This window comes from Ursus arctos, unplaced genomic scaffold (assembly GCF_023065955.2).
Source record: "Ursus arctos isolate Adak ecotype North America unplaced genomic scaffold, UrsArc2.0 scaffold_20, whole genome shotgun sequence".
In the NCBI taxonomy this organism is placed as follows: domain Eukaryota; kingdom Metazoa; phylum Chordata; class Mammalia; order Carnivora; family Ursidae; genus Ursus; species Ursus arctos.
Window position 1 is genome coordinate 47,589,935 of NW_026622875.1, and position 21,823 is coordinate 47,611,757.

Sequence of the window (21,823 nt, forward strand, 5' to 3'; positions counted from 1 at the left end):
GTGCTTCTCCTCTTCAGTCAGTTGGTCAGAAATAATTCTTAATCAGGATCAAGGGGTGGGGGCAATGCAGAAGAGTGTGTGTCAGAGGAATCCCAGCCACCTACTTATACAACTTACTAGTACATTCCGGGCCTGTTCCAGCTCAGTCTCTTTTGAGCAGTCTACCTGGTGGGTGACTGCTCTGCATGCCCAACCTAGTGGCTTGGTGTGTCAGGTGAATAATACAGGTAACAAACAGTAACTCAGATGATGTGATCATTTGATGTCCGTAGTCATGCATTCGTTCTCTATCAGGAGCTGTTTCTCAAAAGAGTAGTGATCTGCCGATGAGTATGTGGCTTTACTCTAAAACCCCTTGGTCTGTTTGGGCTGCTATAACTAGATGCCAGAGACTGGGTAGCTTATAAACAAGAGGGACACAGTTCCAGAGGCTGGAAGTGTGACATCAGGGTGCTAGCATGGTTGGATAAAGGCCCTCATCCAGCTACAGACTTCTCCTTGTATCCTTGCATGGAGGAAGGAACTAGGGAGCTCTTTGGGATCTCTTTTATAAGGGCACTAATTCCATTCGTGAGGCCTCTCCCTTCATGTTCTAAACACCTCCCAGAGGTGCCTAGTCACTTTCTAATACCATCACATTGGGTATTAGGATTCCAACTTGTGGATTTTGGGGTAGATACCACAGCAGACCATAACAACCCTAAAGATCTGTGCTATGATTCACTTCTCGGTGCTTCCCTGGGGCTTCCTCTGTCAACCCTGTTTTCCACAGATACTCAGAGTATCAGTTGCTGTGCTGGGTCATGAGGCCCGAGACGCAGAACAGCTCACACTGCAGGCAGGACGTGCAGTGGAGCCTTTATTCACACCAACTCTGTTAAAAACTAGCAAGTTTTTAAAGGGGTTCCTCAGAAAATGAGTTAAGAAGACATTCAAAGGTGGTATATATTGCTTCCTAAGTTCGCAAGAGCCCACTTTTTTGGTCATAGTCGGTAGAAGAGGAAATAACTTGTTTTGGACCTGGAGGGATGCCCCAGCATGCTGTAGACCAGTGAGCCCCAGAAACTTCACTGAGCACTATTAGGTCCATGGATTTTTATGGGACTTCTCTATCTCTCATGTGTCTTCCCAAGCCAACTGAAGTACCCGCTCCTAACTGTTCCTCAGGTCCAGTCAGCTTAACGTCAACAGCGTAGCGTACAAGGCTGGTGTTGGGTAGACATCAAGATGATCTAGGTCTTTGCAAACTGCTTTACGGCTGAGAGCAGGATCGTTGGCATAACTCAAAGGCAAGGCAGTGACCATTTACTGTTTACCCTGATGAATAAAAGCAAACATATGTTGCCGGTTCTTCCAGACTGGTAAAAGAGTAAAGAGCCTTTGTCAGGTCAATAGCAACTACAATTCCATGCAGTGTTGATTTGCTCCAGGAGGGATCCTAGATCTTAAATCACAGCTGCAGCTAGAGTCACAGCCTGTTCCTATTTTGGATAACCTACAGTCGCTCAAGATCTATCATAGTCATTTTCTAAGATTCTGCACTGGCCAAGTTAGACAGTTTAAATGGGGACATAATAGATTTTATCACCACTGTACCTTTCAATTTTTGCTATTGGTGTAATTTCTGTGATTTGGTTTTCTGCTGGTGTGGGTTACTGTCTTATTAGGGGACATGCCAGACACTGCCATTTATCCCTTCTGATCATAATAGCCCTCACCACACAGATCAGATAGCCAATGGATGGATTCTGCCAGTTGCTAAGTATGCCTGTTCCAGTTATAAATTTAGGAACTGAAGAAATAATCACTGACTAGGTTTGTAGCTATGCTCGGTGAATGCAATTTGAATTGGGGCCAAAACTCCATTTGTCACCTGACTACCCTAAGCGGAGAGACAGTAGCTTTAATTACAAACAGAAGTTTTAAGTTGGATGATTGATTTGCCGAGGATTCTGACAAGGAGGTGGAAGAAAAATGCATCTCCTATTTAACGTACAGATTTTGCTGTATGGGGGAAAACACTAGTTATGAGATAAAGAATGCATAGTAGGTAGATAAAAATGGGCTTAGTGTGTAGTGAAGCAAAGACAAGTGTGGTGTTTTGGCTCTCTGGAAATGGTACATGGCCACGGCAAAGGACCGGTTGCGAAGTTGTGTAGGATGCGTCCGAATGAGATGGATATCCCCCAGTTTGCATCGTATTGCAGTAGCGTGGGAAGATCTGCAGTAGAAACAGACAGTGGAGCAGTGCCTTCGATGGGCACAGGGAGCTCAGCAGAACTTGAAGGGAGTAGAGGTGTCTTGGGGCTAGGGTATTTTACCGTGGGGGGCAGAGGTGAAGACATCTTCCAGGAAGGGCATGGATTAAGTTAAAGCAAGGTGTGTGGCTTCAGCATTTTAAAAAACCTATCTAATTGCCTTCCCACAGTGCTCAGTGTCATTCTCTCAGTAATAGACTATGGGAATCTTGTCTCCTATTCACACCATTTCCAGGCAGTCTGTTCTATTCTTGAATTCCTTTCTGTTTCTCCTCCACCTGTACACGTGTGACTCCTAATTGCCTGTGTGGCTTACTCCCGTTATCATCCTTCCTGCCACTACTGGATTAATATTCTATAATATGCCACTTTTCATCAAGTCATCCCTTTGCTTTAAAAAATTTCCTTCCTGCAGTTCTCTTGTGCTCCCTCTCCTTTTAGTTAGCATGGCCGTTTTGCCAGGTTTGCTGGTTTGTGGTTCCTTTAAGAATTGTTCCTGATAAACAGTATCCAAAATACATAAGGAACTGATATAACTCAATACCCAAAAAACAAATAATCCAATTAAAAAAAATGGGTGAAAGACATGAACAGACATTTCTCCAAAGAAGACATCCAAATGGCCAACGGACACAAGAAGAAGATGCTCACCATCACTCATCAGGGAAATGCAAATCAAAACCAAAATGAACAAAAACAAAAAACCACAATGAGCTGTGACCTCACTCCTGTCAGAATGCCTAACATCTAAAACACAAGAAACAACAGGTGTGCAGAAAAAGGAGCCCTCATGCACTGTTGGTGGGAATACAAACTGGTGCAGCCACTGTGGGAAATGGTATGGAGATTCCTCAAAAAATTAAAAACAGAGCTACCCTATGATCCAGTAATCACACTACCAGGTATTTACCCCTCAAATACAAAAGCACTAGTTCAAATGGATATATGCACCCCCTTGTTTATTGCAGCATTATTTACAATAGCCAAACTATGGAAGCAGCCGAAGTGTCCTTTGATACAAGATGGATAAAGAAGATGTGGTATATATTATACCATGCAATATTATTCAGCCACAAAAAGAATGACATTTTGTCATTTGCAGCAGTGTAAATAGAGCTAGAAAGTATAATGCTGAGCCAAATAAGTCAGCCAGAGAAAGACAGATACCACATGATCTCACTCATATGGAATTTAAGAAACAAAACACAGGAGCAAATTTAAAAAAGAGACAAACCAAGAAATAGTTCTCGAACTATAGAGAACAAGCTGATGGTTGCCAGAGGGGAAGGCAGTGGGGGGATGTGGAAAATAGGTGATGGGGATTAAGGGGTACACTTACCTTGATGGAAAAAAAAATGATAAAAGATTCCTTCCTGTAATCCCTCTGTGCTCCTTCTCCTTTTAGTTAGTACGGCCTTTGTGCCAAGTTGGCTGGTTTGCAGTTCGTTTAAGAGTTGTTTATAGGGTTGAGAAACTTCCCTTCCCCTTATCAGCCCCTACGTCTATAAACCTGTCTTGTTCCCCTGCCATTTAGAGCTTTGCGTGCTGCTGGGTTCTCCCCACTTCCCAGGCAGGTTTTCCATCCTGGGCACTTGGGCCTTCCCTTAGTGCGCTTATATCTGCACCATCATCTTTAGGAAATCATTTCAAGGTTCTGGCTGTGAATGGCATAGTTTCCTGTTTGTAGGGCTAAGGTGGATTTCCTGTGGGAAGATGCAAAAATGGGAAGTAAGAATTTACCTTTGTAGTTACAGAACTCACAGTAGGAACTCAACCGACAGTCCTTGCTTTCTTTCCACCTCCAGGCTCTCTTAGCTGGTTCTCCCTCTTCTGCTTCATCCTGGGCCCTCCTTGTTTCCCTATCATTACTGTCCTTAAGTGATTTCATCTAATCCAGTGGCTTCAAAACCTTTTATCTGCTGATTGGCACCTAAATGACCTCTCCCCTCTCCAGACTTATATGATCGCCACGTGTTCAATGTTCAGTGGCATGCCTAAGAGGAATCTTCAAGTTAACCTATACCAGCCAGATCTGCTTTCCACCTCCATCTCCACTCCCACACTCCACCATCTCAGTAACACTCAACAAGCTCAGTAGTATTCTTTATCTAGTTATTTGATCCCAAACCTCTGAGTAACCCATGTTTTTGTTGTTGTTTTCATCACTCAGTCCGTTTCATCAGCAAATCATATTGATTCTTCCTCCAAAAGATGCTTACCTCCCCATTTATCTACTTCTTTCCATCCAGACCACTCCTACTCGTAGTCCAAGCGAACAGCATCTCTCTTTGGCTGTGACACTAGCCTAACTGATCTCTCTGCTTCTAGTCTTGCATCCCACCCCCCACCCTCCCATGATTTATTTTCCATATGAAAGCTAGAATAATCTGGTAAGAACATCTTGGAGTTAGTTGAATTCAAGGCAATTCTGATTATAACACAAACACCCAGTTTTTCAATGGTAGGTTCAAAAAGGCTTGGTGGGATCATGGTCAACATATATATAGATATACATATAGATATATATATGTATCTATATATATATAGATAGATAAATTTTTTTAAGGAATTTGACGAAATAGACATATCTACCTGTAACTCTAAATATTTAACTTATTGCGGTTACACATATGTATTTACAATTATGGAAAAGAACGTACTGGTTTAGAAATTTTTTCCATTCTTGCATTTCATAAAACGGATTTATTTCCACACTCCACGTGCATCTTCTTAAGTTGTTTTATTGAAGTGTTACCACAGCATGATTGACGTCAGTTCCTTGAGTTTCTTCTGCAACATCTGATACTGTATTCCAGAGAGTATCATCTTCTCTTCTGTTTAAATAGTTTGAGACAAGACTTTTTGCACCCAAGTATGACATTGTCACTGAAAGTTCTATATGAACCACGCTGTTCTTGTATAACAGTAGACAGTTGCTTAGGCATTTTTCCTGTGCTTATTTGTACTCTACATAATTTGATGTGATTATTAAATGAATATATATTTTATTCAGGATGTTTCTTTTTTGGTTTGTTTATAGTGGGAAGGTTTGTCTGAAAAACCTGACTTGCCTTTACCGGAAACTTAGAAGTCTACTGTCTTCTTCCCCTTTGCTTCTGAAGTACTTCTGTGTGGCATCCAGGATACTTTTCATGGTTTTCTTCCTCCTTCACTAGTCAACTCTTGCTCGTTTCCTTTGCTGGTCCTTCCTGATGATCCCGTCTCAGTACTAGTCCCATGGCTCAGCCCTTGGACATTCCCTTCCCAGGTGATCTCATTTAGCTTAATGGTCTTACATACCATCTGTGCATGGATCACTGTCAGATTAGCGTCATCAGCCTAGACCTTACCTCTGAACTCAGACTCAAATGTCAACTGCTAACATGATATCTACACTTACTTGTCTAATATCAGATTTTCTACCCCAGATTTACTATTCCATATTGCTTTCAGTAAATGGCAGCTCTGTTCGTCTAGTTGTTTAGTTACACAGAGTTATTCTTGGCTTTTCTCTTTCACATCTTGTATCTGATTGATAGCAAGTCTAATTATTTGTACCTTAAAAAGATATCTAGAATCTCATCAATTGACACCATTTACACACTACCATCCCTGCCAAAGCCATGATAATTTCTCACTTGAACTATGACTGTTGCCTCTTCACTGGTATTTATTCTTACGTTTGTATAATCTGTCCTTTTCACAGTATCCAGAGTGCTTTTTTTTTTTTTAAGACTATTTACTTATTTTCGAGAGAGAAAGAGCAGGGGGGAGGGAGGGGAGAGGGACCCTGGGCAGGGAGCCTGATGTGGGGCTCAATCATGGGACCCCGGGATCATGACCTGAGCCGAAGGCTGAGCGCTGTTTTTAACTCACAAGTCAGATCATGCCATTCTTTTCATTGAGAGTGAAATTCAATTACCGTGGCCTGTAACATCTTATAAGATCTGGAGCCTGTCTCTCTGATCTTTTCTTTCACTATGCTCCAGCCAGACAAGAACACACCAGCACGTGCTAGCCTTTGGTATATTGTGTGTGCCTTCCCAACTGCCTGGAACATTTTGCTCTGGCCTCCACATTGCTCATTCCTTCACTCCTTCTGCTCTCTGCTTAAATGTTATCCTGTCAGAGATGCCTTCTCTGACAAGTGACTAATTGTCTTCCTCTTCTTTAACTTTGTTTTAGAACTTATCACCATGTAAACTGTTTTGTAGTTATTTGTTAATTGTCTATCTTCTTCCCACTCGAACCTACATTTCATGACCCATGTCCCCATCATCTAGAAATATGCTTAGCGCATAGGGGACACTGTAAATATTGAATGAATAAATGAATATCATTATTCTTGTACTCATCGAGCTCATTTTACTAAAGGCACTGCACTGATTCAAGTACTAGAGATGTAAAAAATTTTAGGACATGAAAGTTTGGCCACAGAAGCATGGTGGTAGGAGGCAGATGAGGGAAGCATAAAGGTGGATGTGTGTGGAATGAGCATAAAGATTCCTTAGGAGATGGGAGTAAGAAAATTGTGGTCAGATTGGGATTGGTGGGAATGAATCATAGAGATTCACGGAAGGAAATGGGGGGCAGGCAGTAGATTGGGAAGCATACATGTCCTGGGCAGAAATAATTCTATTACAGGTAATGGGGGAGGGCAAGAGGAGTGGATCTTATTTATTTGTGGTTTACTTGGATTACGGTTCAGATTGTTGGTCTTTTTAGCTTGAGCTCTTTATAGAATGCTAAGAAATATCATTTACAGTTTTGTTGTAGAGCAATGTAAAGTGTTTATGGACACTACACTCAAATGTTCCCACATTTTATTTTCTTCATAGAACGTGAATTCTTTTAGGAGCTAATGTTCCCTTGTCAGTAAAGGCAGTCTATCCTACGATAGCCTGTGTAAACACATCCTGTTATGGGCAGACACTGGGGAGAGCACAAAGAAATGGAGCATCGTTCTAGAGTTAGTTTGATATTGTTATGGGTCCCATCAGTCTTTTATTTCTCCCAGCAGAGGTAATGGATATTTTCTTATGTGTTAAAAGTCTCTGCTTATTGTTTGGAAACTATTTGAGTAGTTTTTGCCTTAAAAAAGGTATTTCAAGCTTTGGTAGTTAGGTAGCACATTATTACATTTTGTAACAGATAATTTAAATACTAAGGAAAAATCAGTTCCTTATGGACAAGTGTTAATTTGCTTTTTTTATACTCTTGTGAATTTTTGGTAGGATTTCTTTTGGATCCCCTGATTTCCAATAGATAAACATTGCCAGCTTCTCTGTTTTCTGTTTCTGGACTACCTATGATTTATATAAAGGATTTCCTGGAACAAGGAGAGAAGCCCACTTCTGAATCATCTCAATCTCTGAGTGGATTCAGGTGATCAAGGCTCCTTGACACCGTAGCTGCCTTCCAGAAGCAAATGTAAATCCTGTCTGGACAAGTCTAATCCTAGACCTCAAAATATTCTTCCAGTTTTCATGTATAGAATCTAACCCTCAATAGAAAGTAATCAGGCCTATGAAGAGATAAGATGATATGACAAAAAAAAATAAAAAATAAAAACCAAACAAGATAACAGTATCCACAGAGGATACAAACAATGGACTTATCAGATGTTGACTTTAAAATAACCAGATCAGTATATTCAAGGAATTTGAAAGATGGGGCATTTCAATAGAGAGCTAGAGCTAAAAAAACAAACAAACAAAATGGAGATTCCAGAATTGAAAAATATAATAACTGAAAGTAGGAGTTCAGTGGATTAGACACAGCTGAATAGAGAATTAATCTACTGGAGTAAGGTGGGGTCAGGATGGAGAGCTACAAAGATGGAAAACATGGAGAAAAGCAGAAGAGATAGGGGAGGACAGTGGGAAATGGTGGTGCTGGATTTTTTTTTACAATAGGTGGTGCTGGATTACTTTGGATACCAGTATAGAGAGACTGTATTAAGTTACACTGTACAAAAAAGTCAGTTCTTGTAGATTGCATGTTTAAATTTAAAAATGTTAATTAAATAATAAAGCTTCCAGTAGGTAGCAAATAAAAATATGTTTGTGACCCTGAAGTTGACCCCAGCATTTTTTAAGAGGACACAAAAGCACTGTCAGAAAGGAAAATATTGATAGATTGGATTACCTTAAAATTAGGAACTTCTGTCCATCAAAAACCATCATTAAGAGAATAATGAAATAAGACATCGGGTACAGGGAGGTATTTGTTACACACATAATAAATGTGGGCTCTTAATTACAATATCTAAAGAACTGAAAGGGGATAACCCAATAGGAAAATGAGCACAAGACTTGAACAGGCAGTTTATAAAAGTTATCTCCATGTGGCCATTTAACACACAAAAAGATGCATAGTCTTATTAGTCATCAGGAAAATTCAGGTTGATTGTGATGATGTACCAGTGGATACCCACCAGAATGGCTATAATTAAAAAGGCTGATAATGTAGATTTTGGCAAAAATGTAGAGCAACTGGAATTCTTATATCTGCCTGTTGGAATGTACATTGTCTTAATAATCACTTTGGAAAACTGATCATCAGCAGTGTCTACTAAACTGAATCTAAGAATGCTTCATGATCCAGCAATTTCACTTGCAGGTATATACCCAACAGAAATGTTTACATGTGCCAAGCATAAGATATTCTTAGCACTATTTATAAATTGAAACAGCCCCAGCATCCATCAATAATGAATAAATTGTGGTATAGCCACACAGTGGAATACTATACAGCAATGAAAAAGAGCATGGATGAATAGCAGCAAATATAATGTCAAGCAAAACCATGGCTGTAGATAAGTGGTAATGTTTGGTCATGATTAAGAGTTGAAGAAATGACAGCCAGTTTTAGAAGTTCTCAGTGCATGGATGAATTTTCTTGACTTTTGAGTTTCACACTAAGATCATCTGTATAGGCATTTTTTATTTGAACTTCAACATTAATATCTCTAATATGTCTGTCTTGGGCTAGTTCTGCTAAAGAGCATGAAGAGCATTCTAGTCGTCAGCTGCAAGGTGGGGACCTGGCTGCCAGAGTTCTGGCAGCCTGCTAGAGAAGGGGGCTGGAAGCCCCAGTGGGAATTCACTTAGTCTCTCCCTATTTGCACTTTGGTAGTGGTCTCTTTGATTTGGTCTATTTTCTCCCAGTGTAGAAACTTTCTGTTTTACTTTCTGTAGAGAATAAACCTCCAGACTTCAGTGTCTGCCTGGGTGCAAGTTCAGTGGCAGTCGCCTGGGGTCATTGGGTAGAGGAGCTAATCTAGGGATCAACTGCTTTTTAATCAGACTTTGCCATGTATTTGTTATTTTACCCTTCCTCTTTCACACGTAGTTTTGGAAGTACCTTTTTAGTTGGTAGTACCAGGCAAGTGGTTATCTACCTGGAAGAATAATGGATTTGGATTCCTTCCCAATCCATATGACACATCAGTTTCCAGTGAATTGAGGACTTCAGTGGGAAAAACCAAAAGAAGGAGAAGAAAGAGAAAGAAGGGAAAAGAAGGGGAAGAGGAAGGATCTAGCTCATATAAATAATGCCTACAAGTCCATAACAGAAGATTGAAAACCCAGTGGGAGAATGAGCAAAACACCTGAACAGGTATTTCACAAAATAGGAAATATGAACAAAGAGATACAAAAATATGCTTACCATGTTAATAACGATAACAATTCAAATGAAGGCCACAAGATGTAGATGGGTAAAGATGAAATCTGACACCAGTAGATATCGATGAGCTTGTAACTCAGAGGCAAGTCCTACCTGGCTATCGAGAGTACACTGGGACAGCCACTTTGGGAAATAGTGGGGGCAGTGCAATGATGTAGAACTTTCGTGGTTCTGTTCCTATATATGTACCCCAGCCACTCTCGCCCCTGGACCTCAGGAGATGGATGCAGCAGCGTTCACAGCAGAATGGTCTGTAAGAATGAAAGCTGACAGCAGCCATAATGTCTCTTAGTAGAAGATTGGGTAAATAAATGGCAGTACGTTCTGCATGTTCATTTAAAACAAAGCTGACCTGATAGCTATTTTATTTCCTTACAGGAAATGTTTACATTTTTCTTACATCAAAAGGAGTAGTAAAGTTTTAATGACCTGTATTTCCACATCATCTACTGAAAGACGGCGTACTCCCTCTTACTCTAATCACTTGAGGCAGGGCTCCAAATGCAGGGGAAGCTGGAGGCAAGATTTTTGACCATGATGATTTATGAATAAGAGAGTAGGATGAAGAATAGTTTGTCCTCTGGGATCTTTCTCTTACGACCTGTGCACTCAAGAAAGCAGTTCGTTGAGTTTGGTGGTAGGGGTAATAATAATTATTAATAATAACAATAATTAGCAGGACTAGCTACCATTTCTTGAGAGTTAACTGTGTGTCCTACCCCAGGCTACTAGCTCGTTGAATTCTCACAGCAGTATCCTATAAGCTGGGCATTGTTATCTCATTTATAATTAGAAAACTGAAGCTTTTTAAGAGTTTAAGAAATTTGTTCAGGATCATAGTTTTAGATAGTGCTGTGGGGAATTATATACACGTTTGGGTGACAGCTCCATCTTAATATTGGTAGGTGAAATGACTCTGCTGAAGGAAAGGAGAAAAAAATATCTAAAAATCCTATTGGGCCACAGACCATAACAAACTTTTGGGGTACTGCTGTGGTACTGTTGTTGGCTTACTGTTTTTTAAAAGTCATCCTGACACTTGGCACTGTGAGAAAGCATAACTCTATAGATCTTACAGAGAGAGAGAGTCTGTTTGCCTGCACTCAGCATTTATCATTTGGTAGAGTATCTTGTGCTATTGAGCATTACACCACCTAAACAATTTCATTTCATTTCTCTTTTCTTTTCCTTTTTTTCTTTTTCTTTTCTTTTCTTTTTTTTCTTTTCTCCTTTCTTTCTTTCTTTCTTTCTTTCTTTCTTTCTTTCTTTCTTTCGCCAACACACGATGTTCCATTATTTTCAGGTGTACAACATAGTGATTCAGTAACCCTGAACATTATCCTGTGCTCACCACAAGCGTAGCTCCCATCGGTGGCCATACAGTGCTTTTACAGGACCAGTGGCTATATTCCCTATGCTGTGCCTTTTATTCCTGTGACTTAAAAAAAATGGACTCTGTAGGGCAATGATAATTACTTCATGTTTTGAGTAGATAACTTGTATTCATGGTTCAAAAACCAAAGAAAATTCAAAAGTGTTCCATAGCCCCAGAGCACCATCATGCAGAATTAAGCATTATTATTTTTTTGCTGATGGATTGTGCATCCTTCCAGAGACTTTTCTATCCAAGCAAATGTGAATATAGGTCCTATTTGTCTCTTTACACACAAAAAATACTGTCTCAGACTTTGCTTATTTTACTTAACAGTGTCTCCTATACATTGTTCTTTCCCTATAGTATATAGAGAGCTTCCTTGTTTTTTTTTTTTTCCAATAGTTTCAGTGTAATGATGGACCGTATTTTATTCAACCAACTCTCTTTTGCTGAGCACTTTCCTCAATATCTTACTGTTATAAGTAGGAGAACATGAATGTGTCACATGTATACAAGTATATATGGAATAATTTCTTCCTAGAGGTAGATTTGCTAGATTTTTTTAAGTTTTGAAGGTACTGCCAACCTGCTCTCTCTGGGATTTGTGCCACTTCCACCAGCAGCACCACGGTGTTGGTATCCTCCAGAGTCTTGATGGCCGTCCTTGCTATCAAACTTACTGCGTTTGGCCATTTGAAGGCTAAAAAGAGTTATTTTAATATACAGTTGACCCTTGACCAACATGGGTTTGAACTGTATGTGTCCACTTATATGCAGATTTTTTCAATACTTTGGAAAATTTTTTGGAGATTTGTGACAATTTGAAAAAAACTTACAGATGTAGCATATAGCTTAGAAACATTGAAAAAATTAAGGAAAATTTGGGTATGCCATGAATGCATAAAACGTATGTAGGTACTAGTCTCTTTTATCATTTACTGCCATAAAATACATATAAATCTATTATAAAAAGTTAAAACTTGGGGCACCTGGATGGCTCAGTCAGTTAAGCGTCCAACTCTTGGTTTTGGCTCAGGTTGTGATCTCCGCCCTGGGAATGAGCCCCACACAGGGCTGTGAGCTCAGCAGGGAGTCTGCTTCCACCTTCTCTCTCCCTCTGCCCCTCCCCCTTCTCGTGGGTGCGTTTTTTTCCTCTCTCTAAAATAAGTAGATAAACTTTTTAAAAAAATGTTAAAATTTATCACAACTTAAGCATACAGACTATACTGGGTGCCCTTTGTAGTGGAGAGAGATAGAAACAAATGTAAAGATGCAGTATTAAATCACAGCTACTAAAACTCACTGTAGTGCATGCTGTACTACTGCAAGAATTTTGTAGCTACTTCCTATAGCAGTTGCAGTGAGCTCAAGTGTTGGGAGTATCTGCTTAAAACATCATGTGACCCCAGTGGTCTGTGCTTGAGCAGCAGTTCGTCTCTGTAGGAAATTGCATATCACAGTACGAAGTGATCCGTTGTGGCTCCAATCTTGTCCATCAAGTTGCTCCTGTGCTTAAAACCTTTCAGTGGAATCCATTGGGTAGTTAGGATTTTTCAGATGAGACGGTCAAATGTTATATGTGGATTTTCAACTGTGCCAGGGGCTCAGCACCCTCAACCCCCACGTTGTTCAAGGGCCAACTGTACATTTCTCTTATTATGGGCAAAGTGGGGCATCTTCTTGCTTGGGCCACTTATATTATCTTCTCTGTATACTGCCTTTTCCTATCCTCCATATTTTCTCTTGGCTTCTAAGTTGTATTCTAATTGATATCTGGGAGGCATAAATATGTATGTATGTATTTGTGTGTGTGTGTATACATATAAAATAGTTTTTTGTGATATGAATTGGAAATATTGCCGAGTTTGTCTTTTTTTAAAAAAAAAATCAGCTTTATTGAGGTATAATTGACATATAAAATTGTGAGATATTTAAAGCGTAGATTGTGGTGATTTGATGACATTGTGAAACGACTCCCCGATCTAGCTAATTAATACATTCACCACTCACAGATTTATCTTTTTTTTTTTGACAACCTTTAAATTCTACTCTCTTAGTAAATTTCAATTATACATTAAAGGTTCTCAACTATAGTCACCATGTTTTACATTAGATCCTCTAGATCTTATTGCTCTTATAGAGGAAAGTTGGTACTGTCTTACCTACCTCTCCTTATTCCCCCATCCCCAGCATCTGGCAACTACTTTTTTACTCTCAGTTTCTATGAGTTTGACTTTTTTTTTTTTTTTTTTTAGATTCCACATAGAAATGATACCATGTAGTATTTATCTTCTCTGTCTGGCTTGTTTCACTTAGCACAGTGACCTCAAAATCTATCCATGTTGTCTCAAATGGCAGGATTTCCTTTGTCTTGCTGCATAATATTCCATTGTATTTGTATACCAAATCTTTATCCAGTTATCCCTTGAGGAACCAAATGGAGAGTATTTTTTCCCTCATTTGTCTTTTGATTTTACTTACGGTATCTCTTCCCGAGAAAAAGCTTTTCTTAAAAATTTTCTCCCTCCCTCCCTCACTTCTCCTCCCTCCCTCCCTTCCCCGCCCTCCCGCCCTCCCTTCCCCTCCCTTCCTCCCTTCCTTCCTTCCTTCCTTCCTTCCTTCCTTCCTTCCTTCCTCCCTTCCTCCCTTCCTCCCTTCCTCCCTTCCTCCCTTCCTCCCTTCCTCCCTTCCTTCCTTCCTTCTTTCCTTCCTTCCTTCCTTCCTTCCTCCCTCCCTCCCTCCCTCCCTCCCTCCCTCCCTCCCTCCCTTCCTTCCTTCCTTCCTTCCTTCCTTCCTTCCTTCCTTCCTTCCTTCCTTCCTATATAACCCAGCAATATAAATGCCAAACCTGTCAAACAGTGAAATTAAGAAGAAGGCGTTGGGAAAAGTCAGGACCAAGGAATTGCTTCAGAGAACTAGGTGAAGTCTTAGGGCAGTTTCAAGAGCGATATGTGTCTAGTCAGCTAATATTTATTGGGCACTTATTTTATGTCAGGAACTATGCTCACAAGTGGAAAGATGTGGCGAGCAAAATCAGGTAGAGTTCTTGCCCTATTGTATTTTTAAATTTCCTGGGATGACAAACATTATCAGATAATTAAAATTACATTATAAAACTGTACTTAGGTAAAGGCCTTCATGTATTCTGTGCTATGAGACTATATCATTGAGAGATTTAATTTAAGGAAGTCTTCGAATGAGGAAGAATGTGTAGGAGTTCACTGGCCAGGAGAGAAGAGAAGAGCCTTGTAGGCAGAGAGGCAATACCTTGTTGCTGGGAAGGTGAGAGGGGCTGGAAGAGGAACAGTGTAATGGAGGGGAGGAAAGTAAGCAAAGCTGGAGGTGCAGTTGGGGGCCAGACCCTGTAGTCCTTGAAGGTCATGTTAGGGAGTTTTAAGAACTCCCATGTTAAGGACAGTGGGATTCCACTGAAAGGTTTTAAGCACAAGAGCAACTTGATAGACAAGATCCACATAGATGTAGGGTGTATAAAGGTTAAAATGACAGGGTAGAAGAACATACACTAGCTAGGAGGTTATCATAGTTGTCCAGGAGAAGGCAGTATGGAAGCTTGCACTTGATTGGAAGTGGAAATGTGTAAGGGTTTGGGGAGCACTTAATGATTGACATGGAATGGGAAGTAAGAGAAAGGAAGGTGATGAGGATAACTCTTAGGTTTCTGGTTTGTATTAATAGGGTAGAGAGTGATGCCTTAAAATGGGATGTTATATTCTGAAAGAGAACCAGGTTTATTGGGATAATAATCATGTTTATCTAGGATATGTAGATTTTGAAATGCCTTTGAGACAAACAAAAGCAGAAGTCAAATCAGCAGTGGAATATATCGGTCTGTAGCTTAGAGACCAGCCTTGGGCTGCAGCTATGTAATTGGAAAACATCTGTGTATATAGTGGAAATCAAATCATTGATGGGGCTGAGATTGCTTGGGTAAAATGGTAGTAAGAAAAGAGCAGTAGATCTAGAACTGAGTCTTGATAAACTTGAGCATTGAGGAGCACGAGTCAACAAAAGACACAGAGAAGGACCAACTAAAGAAACTGAAGAAAAAAACTAGGAATGTATGGTGTCACGATATATAGAAGAGTAGGAGGGGTGGCAACAGTGTTGAATGCTGCTGACAGGTGCCTGCTGGATTTGATGTCATGGAGATTGTCAGTGACCTTCAAGCGAGTGATGAGCTTGAATCAGACTGGGGTGGGTTGAGGAACATGTAGGAGGAACTGTGGGGGTGCTAGGTATAGATTTCTCTTTTAAGAGGTTTGATGAGAAGGGGCCGAGAGAGGCAATGAGGAAGTTGCTACAAGAACATGAAAATTATTTTGTTAACTGGGAGAAAGTAAATATATAAAAGGGAAAATGAGTAATTGGCAGTTTTAAGGTTCTGAGAAGGGGGGCGAGATTGAGATCTAAAGCAGAGTGAAGGAGAGATAGGTCCACTGTTGGGATGGGAGGAAAGGGGGGTAGGATGGGGTGCACAGTAGGTGTGCATGTTAAGAATTAGGAGGGAGAGTTCCTTCATGATGCTTTCTATTTTCTCTGTACAGTAGGAGGCAAAATCACTCACTGAGAGTCTCATGACAGGGTGGACTCTTGGGGGTTTGAAGAGAAGAAGAATTTGAAAATAGACTGGGCATACATTGACCAATGAAATATAGTCAGATTGCTGGTGTTTCTCTGGGCCATTCAGTAGCGGTGCCACACGTTTATGGTGGAGTTTGGCTTCAGCAGCCTGCTCTGCAGGCATCCAGAAAGCAGACCATTGTACACATCCAGAGTTCGTTTGGCTAGATGGGTGCAAAGAAAAGACAGGGGACAAGAAGGTATTGAAATGGTAGACGATGGGATATAATCGAAGCAGGAAGTAAGTGAAGAAGAGAGAAGGCTGATGGATTGGAGAAAATGTCATGGATTCAATTAGAAGTTTCCCCGAAGTTGAAGATCGGTCACAGTGGAAGAACGTGCAAGTAGGATCAAGAGCAGATTATGGTTAGAGGGTGTGTTTGAAATACTCATCTTGGAGGAGATGCCATATTCTCTCACTTCAGAAAAGCTGTTGGGCAGATGGTGAGGCTGAGCAGGGAGATGTCAGGCAACCCTGCTTAGGGAGCAGTAAGGGAAGATGAGTTTCCCTGGCCTTGGTATTTTCAGGTCCCACTCCTTGGATTGGGCTGAGGGAACAGGGCCACCTAATCAAGAGGTTCTTGAAGTCGCTACTCTTTGTCTCAGAAGCTCCCGGTCATAACGATGGTGTGTGGTGCTGCATGTTCTGGGAGCTCCAGGCTGACTGGCTGAGCAGCCTGCCCCCATGCATTGTCTCACATCTGCTGAAGCTCTTAGATTCCACTTATCGTGAAGTCTCAGGGTCTCATTTCTGTGGTTTACTCACCATCAAGAAGTTTGGTGCTATGAATTCCTCAAGTAGTATCAATACATTTCTGCCGATTCATGGGTATTTTCCTTGCATTTTGACGAATGCCATGTATTTTGTTAAGAGTGTGGCCAGCGCTGTAATCAGAGGATACTAACTGGTTGATCGAAACAAACTTCTGATTCGGTGTCGCCCGTGTGTGTTCATGTAGAGCTCCAGGTAATAGTAAGCAACAGCGACAAAAAGCATGACCAGATCTATGAAGAGAGCCACGTGACTGCTAAGTGTTATGATTTCAGTATACTTTATGCATATCTGTGTTATGTACAAAACCACCTCTTTCCACTTGACGGTAGGAGTTGATTGGAAGTTTTCTCTTGGAAGTAGACGTTGGGTGATATGAGTGAGGACAAGGGAGTTGAGAAGAAGAATGATGAGGGATGATGACACAGGAGATGTAAAGGGGCTTTCACGTGACATCAGTGAACTCACTGCCCTTTCAAGAATGAAGAGAAATGGGCATTTGGGAAGGTGCCTGGTGGGTTCAGCAAAAGGGACGAAACATGAGCCTGAATGTTCTCAACCACACCCTCGGTATCTGGAGTGATGGTCCAGTATGTTCCTTGGGGCTGGGCACAGTTGGTCAGAGATTGATATACTGAATGCCAGTGGGTTGAAGAAGTCATATGTTTGTTAAAGGGCAGAGATCATAAAACTAGGGGACAAAGGGACATGTGAAATCCAGATGTTTCGATAGAGTGTCTGCTATCCGTATCGCCCGGTGTGGAAATGAAACGATTTCTTTGGATTTATGTACACAATTTACTGAGGGAGTCGGAATTCATGTGACTTGCCTGAGGTTCCAAGCAAGTTTAGTACTGATGACCAGCAGAAGTGCAGACAACTTGTGGTTCTTCTTTGAACCTTTGAAACTCCAAGAGCACTCTTCTGCCCAGATGCCTTTTTCTTCTTTTCATCTGTCATCTGAAGAATGCGGTTTCTTTTCACGGGCCAAGGCTAAGTGAAATCAGGGCATTGTTTTGTAATACGTTGGCAGATATGTTCAAAGTTGCCTTATTTTCTTACCGCATAAACGTGTAGATTTTTCTAAGGCAAAAATATAGTGTGCCTGACAAATTGCTACAAATCCAAATGTCGGCATGATTGGGCCTGTGCCCCCTGGAAACACTTGCCTTGGTGGCATTTTCAGACAGATGCTATCAACTGTTTTATCATGAGAGGTAATCTTTTGTACTTTCCTGTATGTAGACTGGTGATGTACATCGAGAGAGACAGCAGAAAAACCACTCCAGGCAAGGAGCAGCAAAGCAGCAATGAATACCTGTCCAAATGCCTGGACCTTCTCATCCATCACATCGTGCAGGAACTGCCACGGATCCTGGGTAAATCGGAGGCTCGTGCGCAGGCCCCTTGCTGAGGCCCTTTCTGCGCGTGGGCTTTCAGGCTTCGCCTCTTTTTTACTCTTGCCTCTCCCTTATCACAGGCAAGCGCAGTGACACCTCTTCTTGATTGTGTAGTTTCCAGATTTCAATTCAAGATTTGCTTTATCTGTTTTTATAGTTATTTTGCATCAGTGGCATGACTGAGGCAATGAGCAGGCTACAGGTTACACTGAGGTGTTATATGCGGTGAACTGGCATAGAACTCTATTTCTATGGAAAATAAACACAAGGAAAGCATCTTAAGAGCTTAAAATTGAACTTATGCTTTTTATTTTGGGTGACTCAAGATTTCTCTCTGCCTAATTCTGAAGAAAAAAATTTTCCTTCAGGTTATAGCCACTCATTTATTTACTGTTTAAAGAATTGAACAAGGCATAGGCATCAGCGCTTAAATATTAAAGAATTTTGATATTAAAGTTCAAAGTTTAGAACTCTCTTGAGTTTGAAAAAAATTAAAAATATCTAATAATGATTTGCAAAAGATGTCTATTCCAGCTAATCTCTTATTTCATTGTTATTTGGAGACATTAAAATAATCTAAGGAATGTGTACATTTTGTTTAAATCCCATTCCATACTTTTCCAGCAGATGTAGCTATAAACCAGAAATGTTTAAAATGTTAAATTTGATCTAATCTCTTATGGTGAAATATGCTTAGACTCAGAAATTTAGAGTATTAAATCAGAATAATGAAAATGTCTTCATGACTGATTGACAGTATCTTTTTGTCTTTTTGCTCCTTACTAATACTTTGAGAGATTTTTTTTTTTTTTGCCTGTTAATGACTGAAAATAGAACATTTCAATCTTTTTTTTTTTTTTTGGGATTGTAACCTTTTATAAAATTTCAGCTTGAAGGCTATAGTCTGGTCAATTGGTAGTTGAGTTTCTTAGTGCCACACTCATCCTGTTTTAGGATGTGATGCTAAGATTCAGATGTCCACAGCACAAGTTTTATTTATGATTGGACTTATCATCTGATGGGAAGTTTTAGGAATTGATCTTTTTTTTTCCTTCCATCCAATTATTTAAAAATTGCAGTCTGTAATCTGTTCACTTATGTATTTTTTAAGTAGGGTGGGCGTGGAGCCTAACATGGGGCTTGAACTCATGACCCTGAGATCAAGATCTGAACTGAGATGGAGAGTTGGATTGCTTAACTGACTGAGCCACCCAGGCACCCCTCACTATTAATTTTTTTTTTTTTTAAAGATTTTATTTATTTATTTGACAGAGAGAGAGACAGCCAGCGAGAGAGCGAACACAAGCAGGGGGAGTAGGAGAGGAAGAAGCAGGCTTATAGCTGAAGAGCCTGATGTGGGGCTCGATCCCATAACGCCGGGATCACGCCCTGAGCCGAAGGCAGATGCCCAACCGCTGTGCCACCCAGGCGCCCCCCCTCACTATTAATTTTTTACATAAGTTTTTCCTGTTTACAGAAGTGAAAAGTGCTTGTGGTTAAAATTTGGAAAAGACAAAAAAAAAAAAAAAAGGAAGAACAATCATATCGAAAACCACTACTATAAACTATTTAAAATTGCTAGATGAAAGATCAAGCTTATATCCATTCTGTCCCCAGAGGCCACAGCTTTCTATTATAATCTCAATATTTGTGAATAAAATAACACAGCCCCTACCCACTTCTTTTATTTGGAGAGTAATTACTGCAGCAGCCCCACGAGTGTTCAAGCAGTGACTAGTGGTCCCCAAGTGTTTGTGATCTGTAACCTTTGTGTGTGCTCTGGGATGTGCTTTGCAGGTGACATTCTTAACGCCTTGGCCAATGTTTCCGGTCGTAAACACCCATCAACAATCCAAGCGAAGCAGCTGAAGATGTGTCTACCCCTGATGCCTATAGTGCTTCACCTCGTAACTTCCCAGGTACTATCTTATTAGCAAAAAAATAATATAAAGGTGACTCCCGTTCTGGTAAACTGAATCTTAGAGATATCAACTCAGACAAAACATTTTCATTTTGTTTTCATGTATGTGGCTTTCAGGATTTAATCTATGGAAACTCTCATCACACAGGTATTTCGACCTCAAGTTGTAACGGAAGAATTCCTTTTCAGTTATGGAACTCTTCTTGTGAGTAACGCTGAATTTTTCACGTTCCTAATAAAAATGTGGCTGTCTCTACTGTGTGTGGAATTTGGTTTCAGAATGAAGTAATTTTAAAATCCTTGTGGTATTTATTTGTCTCTAGGGACGTGACCTTTTTATATTTTTATCTGTTGACTGTAATAAAATTTGACATTTGGAAAAAAATACATTCTCTCCTGATAATGTATTTTGTTCAGATACCGCCCAAGTAGGGTAAATAAGTCCATAGAAAAGACTTTCATAGATTTTGGTATTAAACATCGTGAAAAAATTTAAAATAATCAACCTGGTGAGAATGGAATGCTGGGAATATATTATCATCATTATTTACTTTGGCTTATGTTGTCCGGTTACATGCAGTGTCTCTTTTTATGATGGCATTTCTCTAAGTTAAGCTCAGTTTAACTTTTTCTGTAATTTTGATGAGATGGGTAGCAATGAAAAGCAAATCATTGTCCTATCTTTCACTTCATTTTTGCTCACAAAAAACAGTCTTTTTGTTTATATTGTGGCTCATGAATTATGTTATCTTTTTTCTTCTCCTGGAGTAGTTATAGTATATATCATTGATAAAATGGGGAGCTACACAAAGAGGAGGCTGAGACATTTGTCTCACGGCATCTCCAGTCTTACTTTGATATTAATAATGCTCAACAGAGATTTTCAGAACGCCATAGAGATTTCTAGTTAAAATGAAGTAAACATCTCCACGTTATTTTAAGTTTGGAATACAAAAAAATGATTGTCCTCAATCATTGAGAGTGTAGGACAAATGATTGTCCTCAATCAGGGAGAGTGTAGTTTTCTAGAAGGTTCATCATAGAGTAAAATATGAAGTTTTGAAGTACAAATGTTGAGTGGAGATCACTGATTTTTTAAGAAGTGTGTTCAGGCAATGCAGTTAGGGTCCCTTTATACCTAATTTCAAATCTTTATCATCCTACGTGCCTTGAATCCCAAATTCTGCAAAGTATGTAATTTTCGTTGTTGGACATTCATGGATTTGCAAATTATTAGAATTTCACTTACTACCTTCTTTAATTTGCCTTTTAATCTGTTTTTAAGTAGTATATAGGTATCATTTTGGCATGACCATAATTCTCTGATCCCACTGCACCGAGCTGTCATTGCCTGGAAATGGTAATTTTGCCCTTGTAGCTATCTTGGAATCTTTAGGCCCAGTGTTTATTTATTTGGAATGCAGATAATTGTTCTTATTTGTTCTCTTATTTTTTTCTCCTGTGGAATACTTTTCTCTGCCTACGTTAACGGAGTACACTCTAGGTTTTCAAGGAACCAGCACGTGTCTCCAACTAAAAGTCTTTATGGACTTTCAGGAATTACGTGTGTGTATTTTAGGGAGAGCACATCTGCTCCATGTAATGCTATGCTCCGGACAAGGAGGAAGCCACACCAAGGAGGGATCTCCTCATCTTCTCCCAAGATTGGACGAACTCTGTGTGGATTGGGAGGTAGTCTGTAGGGTCTTCTTAATATAGGCCCTTTTAGGGAATGGAAAATAACTTGCCTGGTTGAAAGGTAATTAG

The 21,823-nt window shown here is 40.1% G+C and overlaps 1 protein-coding gene across 6 annotated transcripts in view; it reads left to right on the forward strand.

The window, feature by feature from the left end:
- ULK4 (unc-51 like kinase 4) overlaps window positions 1–21,823 on the forward strand; it is a 592,175-nt gene that overhangs the window by 167,801 nt on the left and 402,551 nt on the right. For all 6 annotated transcript variants that reach the window (XM_026496788.4, XM_026496790.4, XM_026496789.4 and 3 more), the window contains 3 exons: window positions 17,981–18,114; window positions 19,933–20,054; window positions 20,205–20,261. In XM_026496788.4, coding sequence (XP_026352573.1) covers window positions 17,981–18,114; window positions 19,933–20,054; window positions 20,205–20,261 — 313 coding nt within the window. The remainder of the gene's footprint in view (window positions 1–17,980; window positions 18,115–19,932; window positions 20,055–20,204; window positions 20,262–21,823) is intronic.